General features: G+C 38.9%; 2 protein-coding genes across 4 annotated transcripts in view; one reads left to right on the forward strand and one right to left on the reverse strand.

Annotated features, from left to right (window-relative positions):
- The window catches only part of LOC309841768 (3 beta-hydroxysteroid dehydrogenase/Delta 5-->4-isomerase), a 394070-nt gene that overhangs the window by 302760 nt on the left and 66520 nt on the right, over positions 1-24790 (reverse strand). The gene's annotated exons all lie outside the window — the stretch shown is intronic.
- The window catches only part of WARS2 (tryptophanyl tRNA synthetase 2, mitochondrial), a 95303-nt gene that overhangs the window by 46535 nt on the left and 23978 nt on the right, over positions 1-24790 (forward strand). For all 3 annotated transcript variants that reach the window (XR_014299299.1, XM_082685221.1, XM_082685220.1), the window contains exon 2: positions 4169-4426. Coding sequence is in view for 2 of the 3 variants with exons in the window: in XM_082685221.1 (XP_082541347.1) it covers positions 4169-4426 (258 nt within the window). In the remaining variant the exon portion in view is untranslated. The remainder of the gene's footprint in view (positions 1-4168; positions 4427-24790) is intronic.

A 24790-nucleotide genomic window follows, 5' to 3' on the forward strand; every position in this document is an offset into this window, starting at 1 on the left:
TCATAGGGGAAGGGAGAAGAAAATAAAACAAGAGGAAATCAGAGAGGGAGATAAACCATTAGAGACTATTAGTCATAGGAAACAGTGTTGCTGGAGGGTAGAGGGGGTGGGAGGATGGGGTAACAGAGTGATGGACATTAAGGAGCGCACGTGATATAATGAGCACGGGGTATTATATAAGACTGATGAATCACTGACGTCTATGTCTGAAACCAATAATATATGTTAATCAATTGAATTTAAATTAAAAAAGAAAAAAGGAAATTGTGAGATATTTAAAGTGTACATCCCAGTGATTTTGATATACCTATGGCTTATGAAAGGGCTTCCTCCCCCTGGATAATTAACACACCATCACCTTATCTGTTTATCTTCATTTAGTTATTTTGGTGAGAATATTTAAGTTCTACTGTCTTAGCAAATTCCACTTATACAATACAGTATTATTAACTATAGTCCCCTGCTTTACCCTAGATCCTCATATGCTATATGGTTTCCTGGACTGGGGGTCCAAATATTATAAAAACACTCAAAGCAATCTATAGAGTCAGTGCAATCTCAGTCAAAAACCCTAACAGTTTTTTGTGCTTTTTTTTCCTCTTGGAACTTGATAAGGTGAATCTAAAACACATAGGGAAGGGATGCCTGAGTGGCTCAGTCAGTTAAGTGTCTGCCTTCAGCTCAGGTCATGATCCCAGGTTCAGGGGATCGAGCCCCGCATCGGGCTCCTGCTCAGCATGGACCCTGCTCCTCCCTCTCTCTCACCTGCCACTCCTCCTGCTTGTGCTCTCCCTCTCTCTCTCTCTGACAAATAAATAAATAAGTAAAATCTTTTAAAACAATGTATAGGGAAGTATAAAGAGCCAAGGACAGGTAAGCTAATTCCTCTTTTTTTTGTTTTTTTTTTTAAGATTTTGTTTATTTATTTATTTGTCAGAGAGAGAGAGAGAGAGAGAGAGAGGGAAAGAGCAAGCACAAGCAGGCAGAGAGGCAGGCAGAGTCAGAGAAAGAAGCAGGCTCCCTGCTGAGCAGGGAGCCCAATGCAGGACTCGATCCCAGGACCTCAGGATCATGACCTGAGCCAATGGCAGCAACTCAACCAAATGACCCACCCAGGCATCCCATGGTTAAGATAATTCTTGAAGATGAAAGTAAAAAGACATGCTCTACTACATCCCAAGACACTGTGGTACTGATCAGAGATAGACACACAGGCCGATGGGAAAGAATCGAAACACAAGATACAGACACAAGCATAAAGAGATGCTTGATTTATGACAGAAGTGATATTTCAGCATAATGGTCAAAGCCAACCTTTTCCATTAGTGGTACTGGAACAATCGACAGCTCCATATAGGGGGAAAGGAAGAAAAGGAATTGGATGCATACCTTACACCATATGCAAAAAACTCCAAATGGATACAGACTTAAATGTGAAAGATAAAACTTTAAAGCATACTTACACATGCATATACATATGCTGTATATAGGTATGTATGTATGTATAAACACTCTTGTCTTCGTGACCTCAATGTATTGAAAGATTTCTTGTATGCCATAAAAGTCTGTAGTCAAGAATTATATATTTGGTAAAATTAAGAATATCTCTTCATCAGGGGCGCCTAGGTGGCTCAGTGGGTTAAGCCGCTGCCTTCAGCTCAGGTCATGATCTCAGGGTCCTGGGATCGAGCCCCGTATCTGGCTCTGTGCTCAGCGGGGAGCCTGCTTCCTCCTCTCTCTCTGCCTGCCTCTCTGCCTGCTTGTGATCTCTCTCTGTCAAATAAATAAATAAAATCTTTAAAAACAGAAACAAAAAACCAAAAAAAGTTAAAAAAAAAAAAGAATATCTCTTCATCAAAAGATAACATAAAGAAGACAAATAGCAGGGCACCTGGGTAGCTCAGTGGGTTAAGCCTCTGCCTTCAGCTCAGGTCATGATCCCAGGGTCCTGGGATCAAGCCCCACACTGGGCTCTCTGCTCAGCAGGGAGCCTGCTTCCCCCTTTCTCTCTGCCTGCCTCTGCCTACTTGTGATCTCTGTCAAATAAATAAATAAAATCTTTAAAAAGAAGAGGAAGAAGAAGAAGAAGAAGAAGACAAATAGCTACGCAATGGGAGACTATATTGGCTGTACATATAACTGATAAAATATTAGTATCCGGGATATATAAAAACACCCAAATTAGTAAAAAGACAGTCCAATCTGAGAAAAAGAGGCAAAATAACTTCAGTAGACTTTTCCACAGAAGAGGGAATAAAAATGGTCAGTAACCCTAAGAGTTCTCAACTTCTTTAATAATCCAAGAAATGCTATTAAACCCTCATGAGGTTCTACCTTGTATCCACCATATTAGCTCAAAACAAAAATACTGGCAGTGTTGATATGGATGAGGAGCAACGACACTGATGGTAAAAATTGCAAAATGTTACTTACTTGGGAGGGGTTTAGCTCACTGTAGTACACTTGAAGATAAATAATGCATACCTTAGGACCCAGCAACTAGGTATCTGCACTAGAGAAAGTTGGTACACAGAACACAAAGATACATGTATAAGAATGTTCTTTTTTTCCCCCTCCTTAAGTTATTTTTTTGGAAATTGGCAAGTGTATAAAAAAGTTGCAAAATTAATACAACAAATGCCATAAAGCCTTACTGGATAGTAGTTAGTGGAAAGAACATACATGGGCTTTGAAGTAAGTGATACCTGACCTGATACCCCAACTTCACCCCTTACTAGTGTGTGACCATGGGCAATCTCTAAAGATCGGCAAGCCTCAGTTATCTCATCTGTAAATTGGAGGCAATAAAATGCCTGCCATTTTGGGTATTGTAATGGCTAAACACATCGATGTATATAGCAAGCCCTGAGCATAAATGACCACAACATAGTTGTCAGCAAATTATGGCTGCCATTATTAATATTTTGTTGCTATTGTTAAAAATGATAATGACTTATTTTATTCTTTCAGAACCTCTTAATGATAGCACATTTACTGATATATATTCATTTTTCATGTTTCGCTATAGGATGCAAAATGATTCAAGAGAAAATTAACATTTTTTCATCCTGTATTACCTTTTTCCTTCTCATTTTCTGACTATCACTTCAATATTAGAAAGTACAAACCACTAGGAAAACATGCCCTTAACAAAATGTTTTTATGATTTAAAAAAGGCATACAGAATTTAAAAACTCCCTTTGAAGAAGTGAAAGAATGATTTAACAAAAGCAAAAGGAAAAAAAGCACAAAAAAGTTCAGTAACTTGATCAAGAAGCAATATTAGAAATAGTGTGTAGGTTTTCTAATTTCTAGCCCAAGAGCCTGCACACTAAGTTGTAATATCAGCAATGACTTCTAAAGAAAACTGAATTAAGTAAATAGCAGTAGCCTTCAGCCCTAATGCTGTTGACTTCCTTACCTTAACTATAAAATGAGTGAAATCACATGTAAAACCCGCAAGCCCCTTTAATCTCCAGTGAAATTTGATTCCGTGTCTGAAGTCTTTGTCAGTGACCCCCAGATCCACAGTCATCTTTTCCTCTTGGGAATGCCTTCTGCACCCCACTATTTATGTCAGCAAACTGATTTTGATCATGTTGCCAAGCTGTATTGTTACGTATCTCTTTGTAAACCTATCCTCTATCTCTGGTTAGATTGCATTGCTTGGGGTTACAGACTTTCTCATGTGCCTTTTATTTATACGTTTCTGAGTGAAAAAAAAAAAAAAATTCAGAACTCAGAGAGGGAGACAGACCATGAGAGACTCTGAACTCCGGGAACCAAACTGAGGATTACAGAAGGGAGGGGCGTGGGGGGATGGGGTAACTGGGTGATTGGTTTTAAGGAGGGCATGTGTTGTGATGAGCACTGGGTGTTATACTCAACTAATGAATCATTGGACACTACATCAAAATTAATGATGTACAATATGCTGGCTAACTGGACATAATAACAACAACGAAAAATCCAACCACATTTTAAATATCCTTTTCTGTCCCTAGTAGCACCTGATACAGAGCTTTGCATGGGCACGAAATAAATGCATAAGGATGACTGTCAGAGTGCAGTTGTAAAAAGTAGAACTAGTTATTGTTGCTATGGTGACATGGCCATAGGATTCATGGAGTCTGCCTTGAAAGCAAATGCTTATTTTCCTCTCTTCCAGAAAGATGCTGTGAAGCGAGTATTCTCTGGCATTCAGCCTACGGGAATCCCCCACCTCGGCAATTACCTGGGAGCCATTGAGACCTGGGTGAGGTTGCAGGAAGAGTACAGCTCGGTGCTCTACAGCATTGTTGACCTACACTCCATCACCGTCCCCCAGGACCCGGCCGTCCTCCAGCAGAGCATCTTGGACATGACTGCTGTTCTTCTTGCCTGTGGCATAAACCCAGAGAAGAGCATCCTTTTCCAACAATCTCAGGTCAGCTTCTCAGATTAGAACCAAGAAAACTTGCATTTTCAAATTATGTGAGGAAAACTTTGAATGAAAGTTTATATAGCTCCTGTTTGTGAGTCTTTGAAAATTGTTCAAGAGTGACTCATCAGATGCCGTGAGTTCATTTTAATATTCACCCTATATTCACATCTTTAAATGTCATCATAGGGCAAAAGTATGTTTCACCTTTTCTTCCACTGTTCTTGCTTCATATACCAAAATGTTGTGTCTCTTTAGTACTTACAAATCTGATATTGTTTTCTCTACTGGTTTGCATCCAAATTGCTGAATTCCTACTGTTGACTAATCTCCTCAGGATCAAGGATAGAATTTAGCAACTAGCGGTTTTGTGTACTTTCATTGTTGCTTTACTGGGTATTGCATTTGGAAGACCTATTGGATCATTCCCATTGTTCCTTCTTTGTATAATAGCTTTTGAGAAGACTTGAGAGAACTAGCTGGGAAATTGGAAGACACTGTCCAGTTCTTGAGTCCAAGCCAAGAAAGGCTTCAAAACAAAGCCAAAATATTTGGCTGATACCGTCACTATGGATGAATCAGTTACTCTTGGACAGGCAGATAGCTTGGACCAGAGACAGGGAACCTAAGAGACTCCATAGCCAAGATGAAAAATTTAATTGGATCATGCCCTCATTACATACCCTCTTGAGCCTTGTGACAAAGCCAGAGCCCAGGAACAGTATGTTACACATGTTGGCTACATGTTAACATGTATGCGTGCGTGGTATGGGTTATTCATGTGCGTATCTCCTGCCTTGATCATAAACTTCTGACAATCGTCATTTTTATGTATGTTTTATCACCCACAGACCTTGGTGTAATGATTCCCAGAGAGTGACCCTTTAAAAAAATATGGAAGAAATGAATATCTTCAAAAATAAATATATTTATCAACTTAAAGTGTGTTTCTAGTTTGGAAATAATATGATAAAATAATAGAATCTGACCATTAAAATGTCCATAAAGGCGATTTACCTCCATTTCCTTCCTCACAGTTGGTCAGAGAGCCTTTCCTTGCACATAACTTTTCAAATTCAATCTTGGACTGATCTAATTGTCTTAAATACATAAATATACTTGCTTCTGTTGAGCTGATACCTGTCTCCCTGTAACTTCCATCCATTCATTTGACTTCTGCTCTCTAAAAATACAAAGTAAATCAACTCTGTCTTCCACGGGACTGCTCTTCATATACTCAGAGATAATTGTTCCACATTAGCCTTACCCTATAGGCCCTTACCTCATAGGACTTCTTCAAGCTGGTTGTCTCACCTCAGGAGCACTCTTGCCATCTGTTTGAAAGGAATGTGCCTGTCCTATTTCATGAAACAATGTTTATTCACACGCTTCAAGTCTGTCTCCAACATTATAACGCTGATCATCATTAGAACCACTTTGTAAAATTACTGGATATCACTTCACTTCATCGAAGCTGTTTTTTGACACAAGCTCCCTTTTGATCCTTCTGTGATACCATTTCTAAAAATCATATTCCCAGTGCCTATTGCCATCCTTCTAGAAGGCGAAAATGTCTACATCGCTACAAAGCAACCAGTTGCCAGACTGCTTTGTTAAGTGACATTTAAAATTAAAGGCTCATTTTCAACCACATCCAGTGCTTGCACTTTGAGCTCATACCCCCAGGAATGATCACCACATTATAATTTTTTCCCCTTCTTTATAAAGGATTTTTGGCAGTGACCTCTGCAAGCTTCTAAAATTGGCAATAATTGAGGTCTCTTCTTCAACGTCGTACTTTGTTGTTCAAAACAGCAATGGAAAGTATCGCCCACGGTGTGGGAGACTGTAAGAATTCCTTCATACGTGAGGGATCACGGAAGTCCCTTCCTTTTGATTTTTTTTTATATTATGTAATGAGCTCCTTGGTTCCCGTGGTGGTTGTAGGTCTAGCAAAGCAAGGGCAGGTCACTGGTGTTGCCTGTTTTCCTCGGTGGCCTCAGGCCTCCTCCACAGGATCTCACAGGTCCCCTGCTCCCTTCCCGGACTGCAGCTCCCTCCGGGGAGCTTGGGTAACCTGCCAGGAAAACGTGAGTCAAGCACTCATCTGCCCACAGTCTCCACTTTGTCACTTTGTCCCACAAAAACAGGACAAAAGACTTCTGCAGGTGCCTTTCTGACCTCAAGACATATTTGGTCTGGACCATTTTCTGCTTTAACTCAGGCAACCAACCTTAAGACAACTTAGTGGATGGACTGGCTATTTTATCGGGTTTTCGTTCCTTAATACTTAAAAATGTATGGATGAGTCGGGAGAATGGCGTACTGTACCTTCATCACTTGCTAGCATTTTGTGATTTGTCTCATCGATGTTGTTCTTTGTTGTTGCTCAAGTATTTTTTTTAAGATTTATTTATTTATTTGAAAGAGAAAGAGTGTGCATACGAGAATGGGGGCAGAGGGCGAGGGAGAGAAAGTCTTAAGCAGACTGTGCTGAGCGTGGAACCCAGTGCAGGGCTTGAGGGGGCTGTTCTTCATGGAGCTCAATCTCACAATCCTGAGATCATGACTCCGGGTCAAAACCGAGTTGGATGCTTAACTGTCTGTACCACCTAGGTGCCCGGGTTGTGGTTTAAGTATTTTAAGGCAGATAACATACATCATGGGATTTCAGTCTCCAAAATTTCAGTGTGTCTCTCTATAAACTGAGGAAATGTTCTTACATAACCACAATACTGTCATCACACTTAACAAAGCTAATGATAATTCCATATGATCATCTCATACCCAGTGCGTATTCAAGTTATGCTGATTCTCCCAAAATGTCTTTTATATTTGGCTTGTTTAAATAATGATCCAGTGAAGGTACACACATCACATTTTTTTCCTTTCTTTTTGTTTGTTGCTCAAGTTTTATTTTATTTCCCATAAAGTTAATCCTGCATTTGAAAAGAATTAAAAACTTGGGTTTTTTAGGAGGCACCTAGGTGGCTCAGCCAGTTAAGCTTCTGCCTTCAGCTCAGGTCATGATCCCAGAGTCCTGGGATTGAGCTGCACATTGGGCTCCCTGCTGAACAGGGAGCTTCTCCCTCTCCCTCTGCTCTTCTCTCTCTCTCAAATAAATAAGTAAAATCTTAAAAAAAAAAAAAAAAAAACTTAGATTTTTAAACTCCCACTCTTTTCCATGCCTTTGATATGTTAATCGGCTTTTCTTTTATTTACTATAAAATTAGCACTTTTGAACATAAAAATAACCCTTGTTTTTTTGTTGCTTTCTCTTTGTGCTCATGTGTATCGGCTGATGGTTAGTGGCCATAAACTACCATTCACGTAGTTGGTCATCCCCGTTTTTGATGGGGTTTGAATAGAAACTCTGCTTGCCTAGGGCCCATAGAATGCCCAGACATCATTTTTTTTCAGAGCATCTGTGAAGCTTCTAGTTGTTCTGGGAGGATACTGAGAAGGTCTTCCTCATGCTGTATTTTGAAAATATGAAGGCAGGTACTGAATTTACTTCTTAGAACCGTTCTCAGGTAGGAGTGTAATCGGATAAGCTAGTGTCCCTGAAACAGTGATTATTCTAGATGGCTGACCCCATCTCTGCAGTGCTCTAGTAGGAAAGAATTCTCATGGCTTTCATGTTTTGTGTAAATTATAAAAAATGTCCTTAAAACCATCTCTGAATGGTGCCTGGCACTTAGTAAATGCTTAACAAATATATCTTCTTAATTTAACCTGAGGTCATCCAGGGGACCGATCCAGGATTCTTTTTTTTTTTTTTTTCCTTCTCCCTAAAACACCATTTTTAAAAGGAGTTCTCCTAGGAGAGAACACAATGTTACCTCCCACCAGGCCTTTGCCTCAGTAACTGACAGCAGAGAGGCAGTGAAGAGCCAGAGCCAACCTTAAGATCCTCATTATTTCTTGCCTGGACAATCTTCTCTCCCCTTCACTCCTGCCTCAGGCTCTCCTGGCAGCAGTCCATTCCCCACACTGTAGTCATGCACGTCTTTCCACCTCAGATACCTCAGCACCTCTCTCCTTACCCTCAGGGTAAAAATCTAAGCTCAATTTCTAGAAAGCCCTTAAAAAATGAGGCCCCTGAGAGAAGGGGGTGGGGAAGAATGGGTGGAATATTAGTCAGCCATAAAAAAGAATGAAATCTTGCCACTTGCAATAACATGGATGGTTCTAGAGATTATAAAGCCAAGTGAAATAAGTCATTGAAAGACAAATAGCATATGACTTCACTCCTGTGGAATTTAAGAAACAAAACAAATGAGCAAAGTAAAAAGAGAGAGAGAGAGAGAAAACTAAGAAATAGACTCCTAACTATAGAGAACACACTGATGGTTACCAGAGGGGAGGGCTGTGGGGGACGGGTGAAATGGGTGATGTGTGATGAGCACTGGCTATTGTATGAAGGTGTTTAATCACTCTGTTGTACACCTGAAACTAATATAACTACAGTAGAATTAAAATTTTTAAATAAAAAAAAAATGATGCCCCTGAGAACAACAGGCCAGTGTTGTTTCCACTCCACCACTTTCTAATCATGAGGTTATTTTTGTTCAGATAATCTGATTAACTTTTGCTAATAACTCTTTAAAGCAAGAGTTGGGGGGGTGGTTCTGCTTTTATTTTGAGAAAAATACGATAAATCAGTTCTTAACTTACGAAGTGGGTAAGTCAGAGATCAGTTGTCTACATTTTAACATGGTTTTTTGTTAGTTCTTCTCCACTGGGAGTTTTGTTATGCATGTTAGCATTTAATGATTATTAAATATGTAACCAAGAGGGGTGCCTGGGTGGCTCAGTCTTTAGGCATCTGCCTTCAGCTCAGGTCATGATCCTAGGATCCTGGGATAGTGTCCCCCATCAGACTCCCTGTTGGCAGGAAGCCTGCTTCTCCCTCTCCCACTCCCTCTGCTTGTGTTTCCTATTTTGCTGTCTCTCTCTGTGTAAAATAAATAAATAAAATCTTTTTTAAAAAATGTAACCAAGAGGATAGGAAGTCAGAAAACAATTATACTTAAAGTGTTGTGAGCCAATGTCAGATAAAATGAGTTATCTCTGCATTCCCTGCTCCACACACAGCTATTTACAAGTAAAATTAAGAATTTTTGAAATTGTGAGTTAGAGAAAAAAAATTTATATTGTATAATGTTCTCTTTTCATGTGTATCTGTTGTGTTCAGCAAAGTACTTGGAGCTAAATATGAAGACTAATTCCCCCCCAGGTGCTATTGTTGTACAAGAGAGTAAGTTCTAGCAATCATTTGAAGTAGGGAAAGAATTTAGCTATGTTATAATGCTTATTTTACCAATAATTTTCATCTCCAATCCTTTGCATTCTTTCTCAGCAGTCTGACTGAAACAATTTAGACTTATTGAAGATTTTTCTCATTATTTTCTTTTTCTTTCTCTCCCACTGGCCTCTAGTCATGGTGCTTCCCCTAAAATATGTTTGCCATATGTGGGGAATTTTTACAGAGCCTCTCCTCTGAAAGGTGCGTGCGTGTGTGTGTGTGTGTGTGTGTGAGAGAGAGAGAGAGAGAGAGAGAGAGTGATTAAGAAAGAGAGAGAGAGAGAGAGAGAGCCTGCCTGTGTGTGTGTTTGGCAGAGGTTTCCATCCCAATGCCAAAGTCAATGGTCTTTTATTTCCAGCAGGCCTGAGTGCACATCCCATCTGATTCCCACAGCTGTCTCTGAGGTACACATCTACACATCTTTAGTTGTTACTTTCCTTGCAAACTAATCACCGAACATATGGAAGATAAAAGCTGGAGTTCGTAGCTTTGGGCGCTGGCTTTATGCCAAGTCTGGGAGAAAAGGACAGTTTTGACCACCAGACACCATATTACAGGGCATCCAGAACTGTCCGTGGAAGAGCTGAGGGAGGAGAACAAAATCCTCAGCCTGAGAAGGTGGCTTCATTCTCTAATTAGAGTTATGCTTTGCTTTCCAGGAAACTTTAATCAATAATAATAAAATAACAATAATGGATAATAATAAATAGTAAGCAAGTTTTTGCATGAATCCTGGCTCACAGTACACAAACAAAAGTTGTACATGACCCACGTCCCTTATCTCAGAGGTGTGAGACCAGCAACACAGAAACTTGGACCAACAGTATCATGTTTTCACTTATCCTGGTAATTTTGGAAGCTTCTTTGAGTACAGATTTATATTTGTTGGACTCTCAAAGTCTTTAGGCTACCAACAACAGGTGCAACGTATAGCTCATAATAGAAAGGAAGAAGGCGCTCCTGGTTGGCTCAGGTAGTAGAGCATGGAACACTTGATCTCAAGTTTGTGGGTTCAAGCCCCACATTGGGTATAGAGATTACTTAAAAAATAAATTTTAAATTTTTTGAAAAAAAGAAAGGAAGCAAACAAATGTCCTCATGGATTAATGGACTTGGGGAATCAATTTGTAAAATTGGCATTTCCTCCAAAGTTTCTCAGGAGAGACAAAGGATCTGAATGGCCCCTGGTAGAAATAATGAAGAGAAGTTAGGAAAATCATTATACAACCAGACTTCTCATGTATTTCTTTCTCTAGGAAGTATCCACTAGAAGTTTTCACCACTTTCGTTGCCTAGATCTATAATCCTATGTGACTTGATGAGCAAGTTAGAGTAGTTCTGCTGCCTCCATCCTGGACCACAGGATGAAGTTTTGTCCTAATACTTTCAAGAAAAGTTCTGTTTTATTATCATAGCAAAAGCAAAAGAAGCACAGGTTTTGCGACCCTATATAGTTGGCCTGAATCTGTGACTTCTTCTTGACTGGGCAAGTTCTCTTAACCCCTGTACTAATATCTCTAACATGGATATTTAAATAATGTGACATATAATACTGGTAAATAGTACCCTTCACTCTTGCCCTATCCCTACCCCACTATAAACAATACTGCTCCCACCCCAGGCTGCTTCTTTAAAAAAAAAAAAAAAAGACTTTATTTATTTATTTGACATGGGTGGTGGGTAGAGAGCGAGCACACGCAGGGGCAGGGACAGGCAGAGGGAGAAGCAGGCTCCCCGCTGAGCAGGAACCCGATGTGGGTCTCGATACCAGGACCCTAGGATCTTGACCTGAACTGAAGGTGGAGGCTTAACCAACTGAGTCACCCAAGCTTCTTGATACTGTGAAGATTTAAGGGTGGAGTGGAATTGGAAAATGGAGGTCAAATTAATGAGAGTACCCACCTTTGTACTCAATAATAGAATATTTTCTGAAATGGTAATTGTTGAAGGTTTTGGGGGACCTTCTTAAGAAATAGTTTGGATATTCAGAAAAGCAGGAAAAGATGAACAGTTGCTTTTTGAAATCCTAACCTTTGGGCATACTTGCTTCATACTTGGTTACTTTGGTTCACAGACCTGTACCCCTGAAACAAATAATACATTATATGTTAATTTATAAAAAGGAAATAAAATTGTGCAAGTGTAGTGGACACTTACTGTTTGTTTCTCTCTAATTCTATTCTACGTTCTGCCTCCCCAGAGGTAACCACTATAGAATTTGACTTATCATTCCAATGTATGTGTTTATGTTTTTTTTTAAAGATTTTATTTATTTATTTGTGAGAGAGAGTGTGAAACAGCACGGGCTATGGATGGAGGGGTAGAGGGACTAGCGGACTCCCTGCTGAGCGCAGAGCCCTATGTGGGACTCCATCCCAGGACCCTGAGATTGTGACCTGAGCTGAAGTCTAATACTTAACCAACTGAACTACCCAGGCACCCTGCCAATGTGTGTGTTTATATTTTTATTGCATAGGATTTGGCTGTAATGGTCCATATTATTCATTTTGCATGTTTTAAAACTTTATATAAGCATTATCATACACATAACTTCCTGCATCTATATTTTTGTGTTCAGCATTACTTTGCTGAAATTTGTTCATTTTGACTGCTCTACAGTATCCCATTGTCTGGCTCTATCACAATTTATCCATATTCCCTGCAAAGAATGTTTAGATGTTTTTTCTCCAATTTTTTTGTGGACAGGCAGTTGTCTGCACACCAGGGAAAGAGTTATCACCAGAACCTGACCCCCCTGACACCCTGAGTTTGGACTTCCAGCCTCCAAAGTTGCGAGACAATAAATTTCTGTTGTGTAAGCCACCCAATCTGTGGTGTCTCGTTATGGCAGCCCTAGCAGATGAATACAGAGCTATTCAGCCATTACCATAGGTGGAAGGCTTGTTCTAGCATAGAAGATTCAACATTATTAATATGTCAGTTCTGTCCAGTTTGATCCATAAATTCATCATAATCCAATTACAGTGTTGTAGACGCTGACAAAATTGGATCCGAAATGCATATGGCAATACAGAGAGTACGTAGAATACCCAAAAGAATTTTGAAAAAGAAAACAATACTGAACAATACTGTACCCAAAACAATGCTGAAAAAGAAAACACAGTTGGATGACTTAAACCACCTTTCTTTAAGACTTAATGCCACACTACGGTAATCACGTGAGTGTGGTCTTGATATAAAAATAGACTAATAGATCAACGGGAAGGAATAGGGAATCCAGAAGTATACCCACATCCAGAAGCCAAATGTTTCAACAGGAGTGTCAAACCATTTCATTGGGGGAAAGGATAGTCTTTTCAGCGAATGGTGTTGGGTATCAAACTGGATCTCTCTGTGGGAGCAGGGAATGAACTTCGGCTCTTACCCAACACCATTCGCAACAAATCAACTGAAAACTACCATGGATCTAAATATGAAAGTGAAAACTATAAAACTTCTAGAGGAAATCAGGGGGGGAAATCTTTCAGACTTTGAGGGTAGGCAAAGATTTCTTAGAAAGTATACAAAAAACATTTAACTTGAAAGAAAATGATACATTTGACTTCATGAAAAGATAAAGCTTCTATTCTTTAAAATACCCCATTAAGAAGATGGACAGGTGAGCCATAAAGGGAAAATATGTGTAACACATATATCTGATAAAGCTTTGTGTCCAAATTATACAGAACTCTTATCTCAATAATATAATAAGACAGCCTAATTTTATAATTGGTCACTATATTTGAACAGACATTTCACAAATAAAGAAGTAAGCACATGAAAAGTTCAACATCACGGTCATCAGAGAAATGCAAAATAAAACCAAAGGGATAAACCATTTCACCTAGTTTAATGACTAAAATTAAAAATACTGGCAGTATAAATTTTAGTGAAGCTATAAAGCAGCTCAAACTCTCATACATTGCTGGCAAGAGTATAAAATGGCAATTTCTTACAAAATTAAACATATACTTACCAAATGACCCAATAATTCCAGTGCTAGGTATTTACCCATGAGAAATTAAGACATTGTCTACAAAATGACTTGTACACAAATGCTCATAGTATTTTAGCTACTTGATAATAACAACATCCTAAGTGCTTAGTTACTTAAAAATTTTTAAAACATTACATCAACTTTGATGAGGCATAATTTACACACAGTAAGATGGACCTATTTTAGCAGCTCAGTCCATTGAGTTTTGACAAATCCACACACATGTGTAATCATCACACCTATCAAGACAGAGAACATTTCAATGTCCCCAAAAATCTCCCTCATGCCCCTTTGCAGTCAATCCCTCACCCCTGCTCCTGGAGACCACTGATCTGTTTTCTGTTATTATGGACTTGTTCTGCCTGTTCTAGGATATCATATAAATAGAATTATATAATATGAACTCTAAAGTGCTTGGCTTCTATCAACATAATACTTCTGAGACTCCTTTGTGTTGTTACAAACTCCTTTTTTATCGTTGAATAGTATTCCAGTGGCTAAATATTCTATAACTGTCTATCTACTCACCAGTTGATGGATGTTTGGGGTTATTCAGGCTATTATAGCTGAAATACTATGAACATTTGTGTACAAGTCATTTTGTAGACAATGTCTTAATTTCTCATGGGTAAATACCTAGCACTGGAATTATTGGGTCATTTGGTAAGTATATGTTTAATTTTGTAAGAAATTGCCATTTTATACTCTTGCCAGAAATGTATGAGAGTTTGGGCTGCTTTATAGCCTTACTAAAATTTAGTATTTTTTTAAAAGATCTTATTTATTGGAGACAGAGAGAGTGAGAGAGCACAAGGAAGGGCAGAGGAAGAAGCAGACTCCTTACTGAGCACGGAGCCCAATGCGGGCCTCGATCTCAGGACCCTGAGATCATGACCTGAGCTGAAGGCAGATGCTTAACTGACTGAGCCACCCAGGTGCCCCCAAATATTACAGATTTTAAATCAACCAGAAGCACTGTGAAACCAAGTGTTGCAACTTTTGACCCCACTCCAAGGAAAATATGAAAGAGAGAAATTTACTTAGGAGAGTGCTTTGAATTAGATTGAAGGGACTTTAATTGCCAAGAATATCAAGAAATTTTAGTCAAGAACTAAAAAGAGCTTAAATAAGAATACGAAAACCTTCTTATAATGTAAGATTTTCATTATTTTTGTTTGTTTTGAAATTGATGTCTTTCCTTGTCTAAACATTATTTATCCGAATCAAAACAAACAAAAAATACCTAGGGAGAGCCATCTTTTACAAATGTATTTTCTTTTTTTAAGATTTTATTTTTAAATAATTTGTACACCCACTGTGTGACTTGAACTTAACAACCTCGAGATCAAGAGGGACAGGTTCCAAGGACTGAGCCAGCCAGGAGCCCCTACAAACATATTTCCTACTTCTTTGTGTTCTGTCACAGGAGTAAGAACACAACTAAGTGCTTGTGTTTTTAAGGAAGGGCCATGTGACCTCTTAACCTGGGCTTAGTCTCTTCTTAATTCTTAAACTTCTTCATTTCTCTGATCGTTTATATATTGACCGCTTCTTCCTGTTAGGATTTTCTCTTGACTTCAATGATACAGCAGTAATGCATTTTTCTTCTACTTCTCTGAGAGTTCATTTGTTTCCTTTATTGACTCCTCTTCTTTAGTTCCTCAGAATTTCCGTCCTGAGATAAAAATCTATCTATGTATTCCACCTTCCTGAAGTCTTACCACCTTCCCTAAGTTTCAGCCATTTTCTTTCCTGACTTTTGGCACTAGCCCCGACCTTTCTCCTTAATTCTAGACTTACACTCCTACCTATCCTCTAGACATCTCTTTCTCTCAATTTTAACATATCTGAACCCAGAGCTTTCCTTTTTACCTCTGACCAGCTTTACCTCCGATCTTTTTTAAAAAATAATTTGAGGTGAGGGGTGCCTGGGTGGCTCAGTGAGGTAAGCCTCTGCCTTCTGCTCAGGTCATGATCCCAGGGTCCTGGGATTGAGCCCCACATCAGGCTCTCTGCTCAGCGGGGAGCCTGCTTCCCGCCCTCTCTCTGCCTGCCTCTCTGCCTACTTGTGATCTCTGTCTGTCAAATATATTAAATAAATAAAATTAAAAAAAAAAACCATCTGCCATCAAATTCTGTACAGAATAGCTCTCTTCTCCTTCCTCAAGGTTGCTAGTTTTGGGAGTTGCTTTCTAGTAGACTGTGATTATTTTAATTATCCATGTTCATTTCCTGTAAGAACAGGGATCAGCCACCCTTTTGTGGAAAGGCATAGAAAGTAAATATTTTAGGCTTTGCAGACCACATTCAGTCTCTATCACCACGCCCTCTTCTCCTCTAATGCCTCTTTTGCCTTCTCCTTCTATCTCTCTCTCTTATTTCTCTATCTCTATCTCTCTCTTTTATTTGACTACCCTTTAAAAATGTAAATAACGGAAACAAATAATACATTATATGTTAGTAAATCAATAAAATAAAATAATAAAAAATGTAAAAAGCATGGGCTGAATGAAAACAATCCACACGCTACATTTGGCCTGTGAGCAGTAATTTGCTAACCCCCACGTATGAGGATTACACGTCCTCATCCATTGCCGTGTGGCTGTGAGGGCATCTTATGGGAGAAGTGTCTCTTCATATCCCACTGACGTTGGGCTCGTCCCTATGACTTGATTTAGCCAGTGGAAAGTGAGAGGGCGTTTTGTACACAATGCCTAAGCAGAATGTTTAAAAGCAATTCCGTGTTTGTTCTAACTGCTGCTCTTTTCCTCTAGCTCAAGAATTGCATGTTGTGGGAGGGAGAACTCCTTTGGTTTGGGTCTTGGAATGAGAAGGTATATAAAGCAAAGTTGTAGCCAGCCTACAGCTACCAATATGTAATGTGTATGAGAAAGAAACCATTACTGTAAGCCATTTATATTTGGAGTTATTTGTTACTCAACGTAGCTTAGAAATAGCTGACTAATATAATGCAATAGAGTTTTCAAAAACATACGTACACATACACAAGCATACACGATAAGCAATAGAATTTAGATGGGTGTGACTTTTAACTCAACAGCAGGCTGATAAAAGCTATTTATTTAGCTTTAGAAGTATTGGACTAAGAAGTATAGAAAAATCCATGGACATTGGCAAGGGTATGTGCTTTGGTGAGTGCTGTGAAGTGTGTAAACCTGGTGATTCACAGACCTGTACCCCTGGGGATAAAAATATATGTTTATAAAAAAATAAAAAAAGAAAAAAAAAGAAAAATCCAAATATGTACACAGAGATATTCATTGCAAGCATAAATACTGATAGTAGAAGAGAGGTTGTTATTTATAACATAATTCTTTTAATTAAGATCGGATCCCCAAACAAGGTTCTGTTAAGGGGATTTGTCATGGGGATGAAAAGAGTCCAATAAAAATAACTGAGCATGAAATCGTTCGTTTCAAGAAGATATGATAAATGGGAACTTGTGAGTCTGCGTAGTCTCCCAAGTGTTCTAACCAAAATTTATAGGACATGACTCCTGGGAAGATAATGTTTATATGGGAAGTAGTGAAGTTGTAAGGGACACTGAAGGTATCTTAGACACTGATCCAGTATTTACTGAACCAGCTAATTGCTTGAGTGGGTTTGATTGATATCTAGCAGCTATAGTTTTGGGAATCATGATATTCCATACTCTTTTTGTTAATTAGATATTTTTTGAGAAAAAAAATTTAAATGCAGCAAAATACAGAGAATGATATAATAAACACTCATGTTCCCAACAGCAGGGGTGAATATTGTTAACATTTTGTCATATTTACTTGACTTTCTTATATTAAAATAATTATAATAAAAAAATAATTAAGAAGGAGAAGGCCTCTTTAACCCTTCCCCCACTCCCTGTGCCTACTACCTGTACCCCTCCTCCCTACGTCTCTTTTCTCCCTCCCCAGGCAACCAAAATTGTGGATTTGGTGTATATCAGTCTAGCCAATTTGTGATACTTTTTACACATATAATCTCATAAATAATATATAATATTTTCATTTCTGTGGTTTTAAAAAATATATATAAGTGATGCCATATTGGAGTACCTTTTAGCAGTTTTCTTTTTTTATACAGCAGTGTGTTTTTGTGATCTCATGTTTATGCATATAAATCTAGCTCATTTCTTTTATGTGTTGTGTAGTATGCTATTATATAAATATGCCACACTTTAAATACTTTAAACATTTCTTTAAACTTTTCTGAAAACTTTAAACATTTCCCTATTAATAAATCTTTAATTTCATTCATGCATTCATTTAACAAAATTTATTAGGCATTTACTGTGTCTTGGATACTCTGCTAGGTACTCACATTGTAACAGTGAAGAAAGGAGACAAAAATCTTTGCCATCGTGGTACTTATATTCTGTTGGGGTAACACAGTATAAATAATAACTATAATAAATTAGCCAAACATATGGTGATAGGTAATACAGAAAAAAAATTAAAGGATATTAGGAGTGCCATTGAGGGAAACAGATTGTTGGTTTAAACAGTGTGGTCTGGGTAAAGCCCCTTACTAAGATGGTGTTTGAGCAAAGACAAGGTGAAGGAGTTAACCATGTGGCTATCCAGGGGAGGAGAATCTGAACCACAGAAAGAGCCAGTGCAAAGGCCCTAAGGTGAGAACATGTCTAGTGTGTTGAGGGCACACGAGGAGGCCAGCATGGCTGGAGGAGAGGGAGCAAGGAGGGAGGGTTGGACTATTGGAACCACAGATAATACAGGGTTGGCTGGAGGAGATGATCGTGCCTGCTCGGACAGGCCATTGTAAGGTCTTTTGGCTTTTACTTAGAGGTGGTAAGAAGTGCAGGGTTTTGACCAGAGAAGTCACATGATCTACATATTTAAAGGATCACTTCCGCTGCTAGGTTGAGAATAGACTGTATGAAAAGTCAGTGTAAACAAGGAGCCCAGTTAGCCAGTTATTACAGTGACCCAGCTAAGGGTTGATGGTGCCTGGGCCAGCGTGCTGGGGGAGGTGGTAAAAAGCAGTACGATTCTGAGTATCTTTTGAAGGTAGAATTAGCAAGATTTGCAGCTGGATTCAACATGGAGTGTGAGAGAAAAAGAGACATGAGAATGTCTTCAAAGTGTTTGCCTAAGTAACTGCAAGGTTGGAGGTGCCACCAACAGGGATGACAAGCACGGACAGAGCAGGTTCAGAGTGGAGGAGTGGGGATTCAATTTGGGGTGTGTTAAGTTTGAGGTGTCCACTAGGTATCTACATAAAGATGCTCCATCAATCATTGGATATATGAATCTGGAGTTGAGCAAAGAGGTCTGGCCGGGGTTATAAATTTAAAACTCATCAGTAATATAGAGTGTATTTAAAGCTGTGATTGTATCTAAAGCCATGATAAGAGATGAAAGTGCAAAACGGGTGAGTGGAGAAAAGAATAGCAGTAAGAAATCAAGGACAAAGACCTGGGTATCTGCAGTATTAAGACAATACTAATATGTTGATTGACATGAATATAATATTAATGCTTTATCCTAGCCACTACCCTTGCTGGCAGTGGTGCCCGATTGCCGTGGAGTGGTAGAGGTGAAAACCTGACTGGAATGGGCCGATGCGAGGGGAGTCTCATCGCCGTGGCAGCTCCACTGTCTTTATCTTTCTTTATTGACGTGAAGCCATTCTCCCCACTAACCGATTTGAAAGGATGGGGAGTCGACTTTGCCTTGAGGACCAGTAATTTACACGTGGAGGAAAATAGAGATCATGCTAAAGATCAGAAAATCCTGAAACGATGTTACCTTTATTGCCACTGAATAATTAATTGCTGATGTCTCAAGGCATACTTGTGATGAAATGCCCTGGGATAGTTATTGAAACTGTTTATTGAGATATATCATACAATCCACTCACCTAGATTGTAAATTTACTGGATTTTAGTACATCCACAGAGTGGTGCATCTTTCACCAAAATCAATTTTAGAACACTTTTGTCACTCCGGAAACAAACCCTGTGGTCTTTGCCTACTCTACCCACTCCCTGGCAGGCACTGATCTACTTTGTCCCTTGTGGATTTGCCTTTTCTGAACACTTCCTACAGATGGAATCATAGAGTGTTCTTTTTGTGATTGGCTTCTTTCATTTCCCATAATGTGTTCAGTGTTTATCCATGTTTTAGCATTATCAGTATTTCATTTGTTTTTATTGTTGTATATATAGACCACATTTTGTTCATTTGTTCATCAGTCAATGGACATCTGGGTTAGTTCCGATTTTAGCTATCATGAATAATGCTGCCATGAACATCTGTGTAACGTTTTTTGTATGTTTTCAGTTATCTTGGTATACACCAGGAGTGAAATTGCTGGGTCTATGGTGACTCTGTATTTACCATTTTGAAGGACTTTTAAACTGTTTTGAAAGTGGCTGCATCACTTTGTATGAGGGTTCCACCACCAGTGTATAGGAATTCCAAGTTCTCCGTTCCCTTCCCAAACCTTGTTATTGTCTGTCTTTTTTTTAATTTTATTTTAGCTATTCGGGTGAGTGTGAAATGGGATCTCAATATGGTTTTGATTTCTATTTTCCTAATGACTAATGATGTTGAGCATCCTTTCGTAGGCTTATTGGTTATTTGTATAACTTCTTTGGAGAAATGTCTTTTCAAATCCTTTGCTCATTTTAATTGGCTTTCTTTCTCTTTTTTTAAATTTATTTTTTTCTCAGTGAAATTCATCAAAACATTTATTGAACATTTATTACACATAACACCCAGAATCGTTCAGCTTTTTATGTTATTTTCACATGAGCACTCGATTTTTTTTAATTTAATTTTTTTCAGTGTTCCAAGATTCATTGTTTATGCACCACACCCAGTGCTCCATGCGATACATGCCCTCTCTTTAATTGTTGAGTTATAAGTTTTTTTTGTTTTTTGTTTTTTGTTTTTAGGGGTGCCTGGATGGCCCTGACAGTTGTATCTGCTTTCAGCCCAGATCTTTGTTCCAGGGTCCTGGGATTGAGTCCTGCATCCAGCTCCTTGCTCAGTGGGGAGCCTGCTTCTCCCTCTGCCTGCCATTTCCCTGTTCATGCTCTCTGTCTATCTGATAAATAAATAAAATATTTTTTTTTTAAAAAAAGGGGTTTTTAATATTCAGGATACAGTTCCTTCATGAGATGAGTAGGATTTGCAAGTATCTTCTTCATTTTGTGAATTGACTTTCACTTTCTTGAGGGTGCCCTTTGAAACACAAAAAAGTTTTTTCATTTTGATGAAGTCTAATTTGTTAATTTTTTTTTCTTTTGTTGCTTGTACGTTTGGTGTCATATTTAACAAACTGTTGCTTAACCCAAGGTCATGGAAATTTACTCCTATGTTTTTTTCTAAGCATTTTATAGTTTATACTATAATATAATATGCTATAATATAGTTTATACATTTATGTCTGTGACCCATTTTGAGTTACTTTTTATAAATGGTGAGAGGTTGGGGTCTGGTCCAACATCATCCTTCTACATGTAAATATGTGCGTGTAGATATTCACTTACCTCACCACCATTTGTTGAAAGATTGAGCCTTCCCCCATTGAACTGTCTTGGCACCCTTGCTGAAAATGGATTGACTGGGGGCACCTGGGTGGCTAAGTCAGTTAAGCATCTGCCTTCGGCTTGGCTCATGATGCCAGGGTCCTGAGATCGAGTCCCACATCTGGCTCCCTGCTCGGCGGGGAGTTTGCTTCTCCCTCTCCCTGCTTGTGCTCTCTGTTGCTATCTCTTGTCTCTCTCTCTCTCTCTAAAATAAGTGAGAGAAAATGGATTGACTGTAGATGGATGGATTTATTTCTGGACTCTCAGTTCCATTCTGTTGATCTACATATTATATCAATAGTGCATTGTTAGACTACTGTACTATTACACTGACTGATTCTTGGCTTTTAAACTAAGCTTGCATTTCTGGAATAAATCCCATTTGATCATGCTGTATATAATTCTTTATATATGTTCACGCATTTGGTTTATTAGTATTTTGTTAAGGATTTATTTGTCTGTAGCTGTCTTTTGTTGTCATGCCTTTGCCTCGCTTTGTTATCAAGGTAAAACTGGCCTCTCTGGTTAAGTAGGGAAGCATGCCATCCTTTTTTTTTTTTTTTTTTAATTTTCTGGAAGAGATTATGAAAAATTGGTATCTATTTTTTAAATGTTTGTTGGAATTCACTAGTGAAACCCCACACACACACTTAGGGTTCTTTTTTGTCATTGCTGATTGGTTAGTGACTTTCCTGCAGAAATTATACAGAGTGTCTTTGCTGTTGCGTCTGGCTGCTGCAGTCTGTTGGGTTAGCTTAGTGTTCAGACTTTTCTAAATGCCTTTTGATCCTATAATTAAAAAAAAATTTTTTTTAGATTTTATTTATTTATTTGAGAAAGAGAGATCACAAGCAGGGAGGAGGGGCAGAGGGAGAGGGAGAAGCAGACTCCCTGCTGAGCAGGAAGCCCAATGCGGAGCTTGATTCCAGGACCCTGAGATCATGACCTGAGCCAAAGGCAGCCACTTAACCCCTCTGAGCCATCATGTGCCCCTCAATCCTATATTTTTGACCCTTTGCTGAGAGGTTTACACAGGGCCTCAAGGTGAACCAGAGGTGAAAGATTAGGGTCTTCTCAGGTCTCTCCTGGCCACGTCCATAGCCCCAGACATGTATGTGTCCTCTTCGCTGGCCCACGAATATGTCCGGTTTTTCCAAAGCACCCAATGGGCATATCATTTCCTAGTTTTTTCCTTTAAGTTTTTGTCTAGCCCCTGACCTTCCTCTCCTGGTATCAACACCTCAGGCAGCTGCAATATAAAATCACTGCTGCTGATTACTTCTGGAAAATGTCCTGTGGATAGGGTTTTTCCCACCAAGTGTGCTCTAAGTGAGGTCAGTTAACAACACACTCTGCAAATGGGGTTTTTCTACGGAACTGTCAGCTCAAGTAGTGACAGTTCTCTGCAGATGAGAATGATTTTTTTGAGAAGCTCCAAACTCAGTCTTCCCTTTCCAATGGCCTGCTAGGCTGCTTTACATAGCTATCCCAGGCATGGGCAAGGATGATGGGAAGATGGTGAGTTAAAATGCCACAAAAGGGGGCGCCTGGGTGGCTCAGTGGGTTAAAGCCTCTGCCTTCGGCTCAGGTCATGATCCCAGTGTCCTGGGATCGAGCCCCGCATCGGGCTCTCCGCTCAGCGGGAAGCCTGCTTCCTCCTCTCTCTCTGCCTGCCTCTCTGCCTACGTGTGATCTCTGTCTGTCAAATAAATAAATAAAATCTTAAAAAAAAAAATGCCACAAAAGGCTGTTGCTTCTGAGTTTCCAATATTTTTCTTAAAGAAGTACTCTTCACATTAGGCAGGCCTTTCGTTAATTTCCCAGAGTTCTGTAAAAACTGCCTTTGACATTTTTTGCTACTTTTCTCGTTGCTTTTATGGAGGAGTCGATTTTCAGAGCTTGTTACTCTGCCATTCTGGAGGGCCCTCCAGGTTGTTTGAAACACGAAAAAAAATTTTTTTTTTTATTTGAGACCAAATGTAGTTAGATTTACTAGCCTTTTATTCTATTTTCGCAAATTGAACACACTGTGAACTTGTACCCAGAAAGTTCTTCATGCCCCTTTCCAGTCACTAACTACCCCTTCCTCCAAGATAACCTGTTTTTAAACTTGGTCTAATTTGAATTATTTAGTATAAATTTTTTTTGTGTCTGGCTTCTTTCACTAGACATTATGTTTATGAAATTCATCCTTATTGCTCTAGTTTTCCATTGTATGAATAGGCCACAATTTATCTCTTCTACTTGGGTGGACATTTGGACTGCTTACAATCTGGAGTTGTTACAATGAATTCTTGCACATATATCTTTGTGTATATGTGCACGTTTTTGTTAGATAGATACCTAGAAATGAAACACCTGGGACATTTGTTAAATGAATGTTAAATGTTTGTGGATACAGTCAGTTTTCAACGTTGGTATACCAATTTACATTCTCGCAGTAGTGTATAAGTATTACATTTACTCAATATCCTTGCCACACTTGGTATTATTTTTCATTTTAATCATTCTTTATGGTATCACATTATGACTTTAATTTGAACTTAATGCATTTGGCCCATTTTCAAAGTGTTATCTGCTTTTTTTTCTAATAAATTTGTAAGAATTCTTTTTTTCCTTAAAGATTTTATTTATGAGATGGGCACCTGGATGGCTCAGTGGGATAATCCTCTGCCTTCAGCTCAGGTTGTGATCTCAGGGTCATCGGACCGAGCCCCACATCCGGCTCTCTGCTCAGCAGGGAGCCTGCTTCCCCCTCTCTCTCTGCCTACCTCTCTGCCAACTTGTGATCTTTCTCTCTCTGTTAAATAAATAAATAAAATTTAAAAAAAAAAAAGATTTTATTTGTGAGAGAGAGAGAGCATGAGCTGAGGGGAGAAGGAGAGTTACGAGCACACTCCCCACTGATCATGGAGCCTGACGAGCAGCTCCATGTGGGCTAAATGCCGGGCTCAATCTCAGGAACCCGAGATCATGACCTGAGCTGAAGTCAGATCCTTAACCCTCTGAGCCACCCAGGTGCCCCAGTTTGTAGGAATTCTTTATGTATTCTGTATACCAATATATTCTGTATGAGTTTACAAATATCTCCTTCCACTCTGTGACTTGCCTTTTTCCTCTTTAAATGATGGTGTTTGATAAAGAGAAGTTATTAAATTTGTGGTAATTTAATATGTCAATATTTTTTGCTTTATGTTAGTACTTTTTGGATCCCATTAGGATTTTGTGCTGACTCAAGGAAATCAAATGCAACCAACTGATTTAATTTTTTTCCTGCAAATTTTTTTAAAAACCTATGATTTATGCAGAACATTTTCGTCTCCCTTAAAGATCAGCAGTGCTTTCCCAAGAGTGTATATTTTGAACAACTGTCCTCTTTCTTTTTAAGTCTTAGACTCTATTTTTTTTATTATGTTGTGTTAGTCACTGTATATACAATGGAATATTACTCAATTGTCCTCAAAAGCATCCACCAAACATCAAGCCTTACAT

The sequence above is a fragment of the Mustela nivalis genome (genome assembly GCF_964662115.1).
Source record: "Mustela nivalis genome assembly, chromosome: 10".
NCBI lineage: Eukaryota > Metazoa > Chordata > Mammalia > Carnivora > Mustelidae > Mustela > Mustela nivalis.